At 39.7% G+C, this 12,247-nt stretch overlaps 1 protein-coding gene across 1 annotated transcript in view; it reads left to right on the forward strand.

Moving 5' to 3' along the window:
• Positions 1-12,247, forward strand: part of LOC126204018 (U-reduvitoxin-Pr21-like) — a 74,082-nt gene that overhangs the window by 33,273 nt on the left and 28,562 nt on the right. The window contains exon 3 of the mRNA XM_049938447.1: positions 4,780-4,899. Coding sequence (XP_049794404.1) covers positions 4,780-4,899 — 120 coding nt within the window. The remainder of the gene's footprint in view (positions 1-4,779; positions 4,900-12,247) is intronic.

Consider the following 12,247-nt stretch of genomic DNA (forward strand, 5'->3'; position numbering starts at 1 on the left):
GTTTGTATTCCTTTTTGCCTGCTTCATTTACTGCATTTTTATATTTTCTCCTTTCATCGATTAAATTCAATATTTCTTCTGTTACCCAAGGATTTCTATTAGCCCTCGTCTTTTTACCTACTTGATCCTCTGCTGCCTTCACTACTTCATCCCTCAGAGCTACCCATTCTTCTTCTACTGTATTTCTTTCCCCCTTCCTGTCAATTGTTCCCTTATGCTCTCCCTGAAACTCTCTACAACCTCTGGTTCTTTCAGTTTATCCACGTCCCATCTTCTTAAATTCCCACCTTTTTGCAGTTTCTTCAGTTTCAATCTGCAGTTCATAACCAATAGATTGTGGCTAGAAACCACATCTGCCCCTGGAAATGTCTTACAATTTAAAACCTGGTTCCTAAATCTCTGTCTTACCATTATATAATCTATCTGATACCATTTAGTATCGCCAGGATTCTTCCAGGTATACAACCTTCTTTTATGATTCTTGAACCAAGTGTTAGCTATGATTAAGTTATGCTCTGTGCAAAATTCTACAAGGCGGCTTCCTCTTTCATTTCTTCCCCCCAATCCATATTCACCTACTATGTTTCCTTCTCTCCTTTCTCCTACTGACAAATTCCAGTCACCCATGACTATTAAATTTTCGTCTCCCTTCACTAACTGAATAATTTCTTTTACCTCGCCATACATTTCATCAATTTCTTCATCATCTGCAGAGCTAGTTGGCAAATAAACTTGTACTACTGTAGTAGGCATGGGCTTTGTGTCTATCTTGGACACAATAATGCGTTCACTATGCTGTTTGTAGTAGCTAACCCGCACTCCTATTTTTTTATTCATTATTAAACCTACTCCTGCATTACCCCTATTTGATTTTGTATTTATAACCCTGTAATCACCTGACCAAAAGTCTTGTTCCTCCTGCCATCAAACTTCACTAATTCCCACTATATCTAACTTTAACCTATCCATTTCCCTTTTTAAATTTTCTAACCTACCTGCCCGATTAAGGGATCTGACATTCCACGCTCCGATCGGTAGAATGCCAGTTTTCTTTCTCCTGATAACGACGTCCTCTTGAGTAGTCCCCGCCCGGAGATCTAAATGGGAGACTATTTTACCTCCGGAATATTTTACCCAAGAGGACGCCATCATCATTTAATCATACAGTAAAGCTGCATGTCCTCGGGAAAATTTACGGCTGTAGTTTCCCCTTGCTTTCAGCCGTTCGCAGTACCAGCACAGCAAGGCGTTTTGGTTAATGTTACAAGGCCAGATCAGTCAATCATCCAGACTGTTGCCCCTGCAACTACTGAAAAGGCTGCTGCCCCTCTTCAGGAACCACATGTTTGTCTGGCTTCTCAACAGATACCCCTCCTTTGTGGTTGCACCTACGGTACGGCCATCTGTATCGCTGAGGCACGCAAGCCTCCCCACCAACGGCAAGGTCCATGGTTCATGGGGGAATCCTAATAATGGTATCCTAATAATTATTTTTTGACATGGACATAACATGGATAATTAGTTCTAAAGCGAATACTAGAATAACTCTCGGTTCTAAAATTTTAATGTTGATGGAAATGTAAATACTTTCGGGAAATCAATTAATTACAAATTATCTTCGTAGAAAAACCTTTATCCTTCAGTCTCAAAATAGGTCTGTATTTTACTCCCTCGCATGTTATACTGACGATGATGGGCCAATTTATTGATACATGGTACCGTAGCTGGTGCTTACAGCTGCCTTGCATTCACAGAGGAAAAAGAAGAAGACATTAGCTCCAGCTACAACGAAAAAATTAGATAGCATTGATGAGCTGTATCACGTCATTATGAGTCTATTGGAATCACATTAGTTAGGATGAATCCAAAAATTCCCTCGGGCATGGATGTGTTTGTTGTCCTTACTGTAAGTTAGTTTTAGTTAGATTAAGTATGTGTAAGCCTAGGGACCGATGACAATAGTAGTTTGGTCCTATAGGAACTTACCACAAATTTCCAAATTATCGCTCAAAATAACCGGTTACTGAAATAACAGCTCATGGGTTAGCCTTTGCTATTGATTCCAACAATAAACATAGAGATGAAACAAAGACAAAAGAATTCTACCATTGGTTTTAACCGACATTTTCTCCATCCCTCGTTGACAGACCCTGACGGGCTCATCAGAACCTCAACCAATGACGTCATTGGGCGCCGTATGAAGGGGCGAGCGATGAGCACACTGCTGTGCTGGCCGTTGTGTTTTCGTAACAGAAGACGCTACTGCTCGGTCAAGTAGCTTGTCAGTTGGGCTCACAACGCTCAGTGCATCCCGCTCCAGTACTCCCATCAGGGGAAAATCCCTGACCGTGTTGGGAATCGAACTCTGCTGCTCCACATGGGAGTCAGCTGCGTTGACCACTCAGCTTATGAGGCAAACACAGACACCGATTTATTGTGTTGGCCAGAAAAGTAACTATCGTGTCGTTTGAAAGTAGGTTCATCTTACGCCTACACAATAAGGGTGTTGCTTGCTGCTGACGTAGGAATCTCTAATTTTCCAGTGTAAGCTTCGTTTTTTCATGGTCTGGAAAGTGGCAGCTAATCGTAGTGAGAGCAGCTATAGAGCTACTTGTTCTTGTACGGATAAGCAGCGACAATGCCACAAAGGCTGATGATATGGAGACAAGTGGAAAGGTTCCCACGTCGCTGAGAGCGAAATTAAATAGAAATTAACGTAAAATACGAAACTGGCTTAAAACAGTTCTCCTTGTCACGTTACTACGGTGCCCACCATTACACGAAAATATCTACCAGTTGCGCCGTAGTCGCACTAAGGCTCTCCAGCAATTCGTGAGGTATTTATTTTATTATAAATCCTGCTACGGACGACAAATGAGTCAGATCTCAATATGGTCATAGTTGATCGAAATTAATAACCCGATTAATAAACATTTGTCATCCGTGACTCGATTTATAATAAAATAAACGCGATAATATGTTATTTGGTATTGACACTCATAGTCCCATCCACTAAATAGCAAACTGTATTAACATACATAAAGGAAGTGATCATATTAACCAGACCATGAATGAAACACGTTTTGACGTTAAAGCTGTTAGGTCTTACTCAAAGAAAGAAGAAATTCATAATTAGCAGAAAGCCCTCTTAAATTTTAACGGACGTCAACTTTTGATTGCTACGCTTTATTCGACTGCGTTCGAAAATAACTATTTCAAATTGCATCTAGATGTGAATTTATTCATAGGAAATTGCGCATGTAACATATTATTTCTCATATGGTAATGAAGCAACAAATTACTAAATTTTTGTCATTCTTCACACATTATTGGTGTTAACAGATGTACCACACGTGTCACGTGTCACTTACAAGCATTCATACTGGTGTACTTCTATACGAGATTATATCAAAATACGCTCGATTTGAATACTGGAGTATTTACTTCATCTTATTTGTTTAAGGAGTATCTGAAAACCGTGTTTGGTAACTCTGTTTTAGTGGCAGTGTTAGCAGTAACTTCACCATTGTTATCTCACAGTGAAGGCGTTGATTGCGTATTGCCACTGATGTACTTCACATACGACCAGAATCTCTTTGGGTTTTCTAAGAAATTTCGAGACAGAGTTTCGTTGTAGAAACTATTAAGAGTACCTCGCATTGGAGATCCCGCTAAAAATTGAGATTCTGTAAAATTTAACCAGTATCGTGGATTTTGTGTTCTTTTAAGTTTGGCATGGTTTTTTCGTTGGTTTTGTAAAAGTGGTCTAACCTGTTAGGTGTACCATGGGGAATCAGCACTATCTCATATCAGGTATACATTTCTCAAATGCCGTCGATACTATTTCTTTGAATTTTGATCACATCTGGTCCACGCTTACATAGACAGATTGGAAGGAATTGAGGCTGTCTCTTAGGAAGATGTCAAGGGAATGTTTATCTGCTTTCTTAAATAGATGTATTTTGTGTTAATTTTTGCTGGGATTGCATGTTACGGTATTCAGTCTAGCTATGAAACCCGTTTGGTCACCAACCCCTGTATCTGTCATGATGCTAATTATATGGTCAGGATTATTTTTTGCTATGAAATGAACTATGTTTTCGGAACCGTTTATACCTCGAGTGGGGTCCTCAACTAACTGTTCGAAATAATTTTCTGAGAAGGCACTTAGTACGATTTCGGACAACATTTTGTTCCTACCACCGACTTTAAATGTGTTTTTTCGCCAACATACCGAGGGTAGGTTAAAGTCACCACAAACTATAATTTTATGAATGGGGTACCTGAGTGAAATGACACTTTTCCTTGACCTGTATTCTTTGACCTGTTCAGCAACTGCATCATCCGGGTCGAGGGGTTGTTAAAAGGAACCAGTTATTAATATATTCCGACTGTCAAGTATAGGCTTTATCCACACCAGTTCACAGGGACAATCTAATTAAATTTCACTACAACTACTTCTGACAAGAATAAACTATCCACCACAAACTGTATTTAATCTGTCATTCCGGAAAACGATAGGGTGTTTTGTAAAAATTTCGGCTGAAGCTATTTCAGGCTTTAGCCATCTTTCCGTACCGCACCTGGCGGTTCATCACGATATCCTTTGAAAACTAAGAACCACACCTTACGTACAATTTGGGTGTATAAAAATGAAATAGCCAAATTTGCCGATTTTCTAATGCACAAGGAATGTGAGATTACTGAATCTTCCTCGTTTGATAGCGAGCTTTTGTCGAGGAAGTGAACTAACTAATTGAACGCCGTGCTTTATTACAGAAGTGGAGAAGTGCACGCCTGGGACGACCTTCAAGCGGGACTGCAACACGTGTACCTGCGGCCCTGATGGCAAGCCGGCCGCCTGCACCCTCATCGCTTGTCTTCCAAGGACGCGCAGAGGTGAGCAGAGTCTCTCCACTGTAACACTGTTACCATTTCGGCACATGTTTTCTGAGTCTAAAATAGTGATGGAAAAAAATCATATTTCGTTTACTCTGATATCTACATCTACATCTACATACATACTCCGCAATCCACCATACGGTGCGTGGCGGAGGGTACCTCGTACCACAACTAACATCTTCTCTCCCTGTTCCACTCCCAAACAGAACGATGTATCATCTGGAGTGCCCCAGGTAAGTGTGGTAGGTCCTCTGTTGTTTTCTATCTACATAAATGATCTTTTGGATAGGGTGGATAGCAATGTGCGGCTGTGTGCTGATGATGCTGTGATGTACGGAAAAGTGTCGTCGTTGAGTGACTGTAGGAGGATACAAGGTGACTTGGACCGGATTTGTGATAGAAATTCTTCCTGTACCTAGATTTGAATAACGTAGTAATCGACTGTAAGGCATGGATGGAGACGATGTTGTCGCTTCCACGATACCTGCGAGCACGAAATGGCTGTGGCAGCAACAGCTGTTCGGTTCATTACTGGATACATTCGCAGATTTCCGTTTAGAGCTCGTTAGGCTGTTCGCCAACCTCTGGGGAAATCAGTTTGGATTCCATAGAAGTGTTGGAAAACGCGCTGCAGTACAGACCCTACGACTTATTTTAGAAGATAAGTTAAGGAAAGGCAAACTCACGCTTCTAGCATTTGTAAACTTTAGAGAAATCTTTTGACAATGTTGACTGGAATATTCTCTTTCGAATTCTGTAGGCTGCAAGGGTAAAATACAGGGAGCGAAAGGCTGTTTACAATTTGTACAGGAACCAGATGGCAATTATGAGGGTCGAGGGGCATGAAAGAGAAGCAGTGGTTGGGAATGGAATGAGACAGGGTTGCAGCCTATCTCCGATGTTATTCAACCTGTATACTGAGCAAGGAGCAAAGGGAACAAAAGAAAAATTTTGAGTAGGAATTGAAATCCATGGAGAAGAAATAAAAACTTTGATGTTTGACGACGACGACATTGTAGGTGTGTCAGAGACAGCAAAGGAACTGGAAGAGCAGCTGAATGGAATGGACGGTGTGTTACGACTGCGATTCTACCCTGTCACCAAGTATCAACAAAATACCCGAAATGTACCGTGTTAACTAATGCAGTCAAAATCAAGTCCTATCTAAATAGACGTTTCTCCAAATTTTACTTCCCAACACAATATCTGACCGTGCATTTATCCCAGTTTAGCATAGAATAACCATATCAAATAAGATTTAATGACATTGAGAAAAAACAATTTGATTCTAACATCAATCAACAAAAGAATACCAAAGTTCAGTGATGAACCCTCAATTTTACACGACTCTCATTCAAAGTAATCATAACTGGTGCCACAATATTCTTCTTGAAGTCCGTGAATATTTTGTGCTTCCATATTTTTTTGTAATAATTGTTGTTCCTTTCCTCAGTTCGTAAGATCATTTTCCTCACTGCACCCAGCGAAGAGCTTCTTAACCCTGCTGTTCTGTTCACTTTTACTTGACATATATACTGTTCGGGTCAATATGACCCGACATATCAAAATGCTTTAGAAACATAAATTTTGGTACAGTTTTAGCTATCGACATTGTTGTTCTATTCCAGTACCTTGTTAGTAATAATAATAATAATAATAATAATAATAATAATGGTAATAATAATAATAATAACAATGCATACAACTTTATTGAGGGATATTTTTCATTTAAATATGCACATAAATTTGAAACAACAGACAGTTTCCATTACAGGCATTCAACTTAGAAAGCACTACAGTTTTTCCATACTTCTATTCTTATTGTTGACAGTTTAGACGTAAGTATTGACATTTTCTAACAACAGACAGTTGTCATTACAGATATTCATCTTAGAGCACACTACAGTACAGAACACACTACAGTTTTTTTATTACATTCCAACATAGAAAGCACTACAACTTTAGAATCCTCTCTTCTTACTGATTGTAGTTTAGGCACAAGTATTCACATAAATTTGAAACAACAGAATTTTCAATACAATCATCTTATAAAATACTACAGTTCTTTTCTTACTGCTTGCACTGTGGACACAAGTAGGTTACATGTTTCTTGCAAATATGTTTACTACATTTTCCACACACCATGTTTGTTTTATTGTCATTACTTGATGGACAGAACTTACAGCGTGCACGTTTTGTAGATTTTCTTGTTGTTACCGATTCTGACACACCACCCACATCATTCGGGTTTTGGATGCTTGTGACCATTCTCAAAGAATCTTCTGTTCTTGGGAAATGCGTTCTTGATGCAATATGTTCTTTTATCAGTGACTTTCCAAGTTCCTCCAAGAATATTCTCCTTCTAGTCAATTTGCTTGCATTCCAATTAGGGTCAACCGAAATCCACAAAACGTATGCATTATAAGCAGAAACATCAAGAATATTGTAGAAAACTATCATTGGCCACCTATTACTTTTTCGTTTGCATGTATATGTACCTAATAACTGATCAAGCGTGTCTACAGCACCTTTGGTTGAATTATAGTCCAAAATCATTTTTGGCTTCTTATCAGCCCTGTCACTGATTTCCGCATCATGGTGGAGAGTGCTCATAAGTACAACATTCTTGTGTCTCTTAGGAATATAATTAACCACAGTAGTGTCATTTGTGAAGTAAAATGAAGAGCTGTGTACCTCCTTGTTGGTCATTTTGTGTGGAAGCTCCGGCTTATTTTTCCGTATAGTTCCCAACATAGTCAATTTCCTTTTCAGAAGCAGCTGCCCCAAATTGTACGACGTAAAAAAGTTGTCACACGTGATATTCTGACCACGTAACTCAGAAGTGAGATCAGATACCACCCTCATTCCCTGATTTCTTTCTGGTGCCGCTCCACTCACCTTTCCTGTATAAATTTGGGCTTTCAGTACGTATGAAGTTTTGCTGTCACACATGGTCCATATTTTGATCCCATATTTTGCCGGTTTACTTGGGATATACTGCTTGAATGGACAGCGACCTCTAAATGCTACTAACTGCTCGTCAACAGTAACATTTTCTCCTGGATTATACAGTTTAGGAAGGACCTCTACCCACTTCTCCCAAATACTACGAATTGCGGCAAGTTTGTCAGTACGTCGTCTTTCCTCTCTAGTAGATTTCTTGTCAAATCGCAGGACACGTGATATCTTACAGAATGTTTCATGAGACATGGTTGCTCGAAATATGTTTCGCCCAGTATCTTTATCCCACAAACTTTTTGTAGACTCCCCATGAGATCGATATACACCCGCTAGGAGTAAGAGTCCTAAGTATGCATGGAAAACAGAACCATCAATATCTGTCCACTGTTCACCATAAACTCGCTGCCCTTCAATATTTGTCATCTCTATTATTTCATTTTGAAGCGCTGTGTGAAATACTGCTTCAAATGAACATTTTACATCAGATATTCTGCTGACTGCATACCTGGTAACTCCTGGGGTACTCTTGATGATGTTCGAAGCTGGTAGGCGACCATGTTGTGCTGGTGGATGCAACTGCCATTCTATATTCCCATTTTTAGAAAGAAAAGTCTCTACACTATTTTGTATGGGCTGTGGACTGTCGTAACTGTCATCGGAACACTCGCTTTCAGATGCATTGCTGATGTGATCTTCAAACTCAGAAAGTGATCCTTCATCTGGTGAGGCATTTACTATTTCTTCCAACTCACGATCATTCAATGGTCTCATCGCCATGGTGTCACAAGTCAAACTGGGCAGAAACAAAGCATTCCAATTATTGAGAACTGCCAATTATTATTTCCTGGGGAAAGCAACAAACAAGCCCATTGTTGTGAACGCATGGAGCTTTAGGTGATTGTTGAGAGTAAGTTGGAATGATGCAGTCACTATTCCCACACAACACAACAAAAATAATTTTCGCCATTTCCAGATTTTAGAAATAAATACGAGTTACACTAAACATATTTGTGTCGGGTCATTATGACCCGAACATTACATATGCAACTATTACAGTTGAAGCCCAAACTTCTTAAACTTTTTTAAAACCTTTTAAAACACATGCTGCTCATCCATTTTCAGACAAAGTCACAAAGTTTCATAAATATATATTGGTATTTACATAATGTAAAATAACGTTCATATTCGTTTCGGGTCATATAGACCCGAACAGAACAGCAGGGTTAATTTAGACTGAAATGAAAATATATTGCAGTTCTGATTTTGTTTAAGAATCAAATATTATACGAGGACATTATTTGTCAGTAGTTTTTCTGATGTTAGTTAAAGCGAAACTCGAGTAATGCGTACGATAAATTCTTCTACCTTAATAACTACTTTTACATGAACGTAACATGGATAATTGGTTATAATGCGTTCACTGTGATAGCTCTTGGATCTAAAATTTTCTTTTTGATGGAAACACTAATACTTTCTGGGTTAATCAGATAATTGTAGATTATGATCGCAGAATAACCTTTATTCTGGAGTCTCAAATAGGTCTGTAATTAACTCGTATGTTACACTGACGTCGGTGGGCGGATTTCTTGGTAAATGTTACCGTGGCTGCTGCTGGCAGCCGTACTGTGCTGTCATAGGGCAGAGAACAGGACATTAGCTCCAGCTGCCACGAAAACCTTTCGTAAGTCCTCAGCTAGCGGCGATGACCAGCATCACGTCATTACGGGCCCATTAGAATCACGTTATTCAGGACGAATGTAGAAAACAAGTAATGAAGCTCATGCCATCGGTTTCACTGGTTTTAAACTTCGTTCAACCTGTAGCCACTATTCCAGACGCAGGATAACAAATTATTTCCAGTCGTGGCAACCAAATTGGCTTTTTAATTGTGCCGGTACACTGCAGTTATTTACGATTAGTAGTTCCTGTTTCGTATCTTAGAATGAATTCTACCTAAGTAAGCAGCTTTACAGTGTTAACCATAAACGTGGAGAGCTAACTGTAGTGCCACACTGTTGCTGAACAGTAAATGTTCAGATGGTACAAATGGCTCTAAGCAGTATGGGACTTAACATCTGCCGGCCGAAGTGGCCGTGCGGTTAAAGGCGCTGCAGTCTGGAACCGCAAGACCGCTACGGTCGCAGGTTCGAATCCTGCCTCGGGCATGGATGTTTGTGATGTCCTTAGGTTAGTTAGGTTTAACTAGTTCCAAGTTCTAGGGGACTAATGACCTCAGCAGTTGAGTCCCATAGTGCTCAGAGCCATTTTGAACTTAACATCTGCAGTCATCAGTCCCCTACACTTAGAACTACTTAAACCTACCTAAGGACATCAAACACATCGATACCCGAGGCAGGATTCGAACCTGCGACCGTAGCAGCAGCGCGGTTCCGGACTGAAGCGCCTAGAACCGCTCGGCCACAGCGGTCGACAACACTAAATGTACGCTAAATGCTTTACGGAGAGAAAATATTCTTCTTATTTGTCACACAGGTATATCACATATTTCGTGCATTATCAGGAACCTATTGACTGCCATCAACAGCAACTATTCTTTATTGATAATATTTGACACGTGTAAGTTATTGAATACATACGACTGTATACCGATTCTACCAAATACAATATTATCTGAGAAAAAGCTTCACATACTTTCAGTCAGATTGTGGTAATGAAAGTTCCTGGCAGATTTCAACTGTGTGCCGGACCGAGACTCGAATTCCGGACCATTTTCATTTCACGGGCAAGTGTTCTTGCCATGAAAGGCAAAGGTCCCGAGTTCGAGTCTCGGTCCGGCACACAGTTTTAATCTGCCAAGAAGTTTCATATCAACACACACTCCGCTGCAGAGTGAAATTTTCATTCTAGATTGTGATAATATTTCAAATGAACACGAAATGATATGTCAGTACACAAAGCAGACTGCTTAGAGATCACTTGAGAGTCCTATCTTGGCATATTGTTTAGGTTTGTAGGACCAATACACGTTAGGACTAACAGAGAATATGGTACGTACTGAAGGAATGGCAACACGAATCATCAAATGTTTGTTTGCCACACGGGAGAGCGTCACGAAAATGTTTGATAACGTGAATTGGAGGTAGGAGTCGATTATCCCATGAAAGATTCGAGAAGTAGTGTTAAGTGAAGAATCCGTAAATATTCTTCAGGACCATACGTATCGATTCCGTAGCGGCCGCGAGGACTATTTAAGACTGTGCAAAGCTCCCATACTGATATTTGAGCATTTTCCCGCTGTCTATATGCGATTGAAACGAGAAAATTCTCCATCGCGTGGTACACTGATGTTGTAAATGAAACTTTGTAGTGTTGATGACTAGCCTGAATTGTTCCCTGTCCTCTTTGGTGTCTTCTGTGACATTAAGTTTTTTCAAATCTGTTCATGTCTCATTCCAAATTAAAAAATATAATTAAAAATGTTCTTCGTTAGCCTCTTCTCATCCGTTATTTAGATATGACCGGAAAGCTTTACTCTCCTCTTCCATGTTGTACCTGTGATTGTTTCCACGATTCTGTATGGATCTGCTCTTCGACCAATTCTTATCTTTGTTCTTTTATGATCCTCAAATTTTCCAGAGTATTTTTCTTTCTTTCCTTCCCAGTTCTTCTTGTTCACCTCTTTTATAGAGTGATAGACATTCTCATCCGTACAGTGCTTCCGGTTTAATTACTGTTGCACAGTGTTTACGTTTAGCCTGCCACGATACTGAGCTTTTATTATATCGGTTACAGATAAGTTTGTATGCTAATTGCATTTTCTCCGATCTTTTTTTCCTTGTGGTGATATCTAATCCATTTCAGTACACCCATTCGCTCAAATGCTTAAACTTATCAACTTCTCTAATGTTTTCGTGTTGTGATTGCAGATAATCTTTCCTTGTTGTGTTTATCTTCAATGTAGTCCCTTTTATCACACGATATTTGCAATCTACTTTTAGCTGCACTCCTACTTGTCATATGTGGATTCCTTTGATGTCCTTCTCTCGTAGTCCTTTATTCAACTCTCTAATGATCTTGTCTAAGACCAGGCTGAAGAGAGTCGGTGGCAACCCATTCACTGCCGAACTTCTGTCTTGATCCTGAAGGGTTCAGGAATTTTTCTATGAACTTAATTTCGAAGTTGTATCTTTGAGTGTCTGTTAGACTAATTATCTGGTGTTTTGGTCGATACCTGCTTCTTCCACTGTTAAGAATACTGTCTGGCTGTCTACGGAATCATACGTTTTTTTGAATTAATGAATGTAACGACTGTGTTAACGTTTCCCATCGTTCTGATCCTGAGGATTGTTTTTAAGTTAAAAATTTGCTCTGGGCAAATCTATTTTTTCCGAAGCCCGCTTTGTACTCGCCAGTTGCGTGTTCT

Source organism: Schistocerca nitens, chromosome 9 (assembly GCF_023898315.1).
Source record: "Schistocerca nitens isolate TAMUIC-IGC-003100 chromosome 9, iqSchNite1.1, whole genome shotgun sequence".
In the NCBI taxonomy this organism is placed as follows: Eukaryota; Metazoa; Arthropoda; class Insecta; order Orthoptera; family Acrididae; genus Schistocerca; species Schistocerca nitens.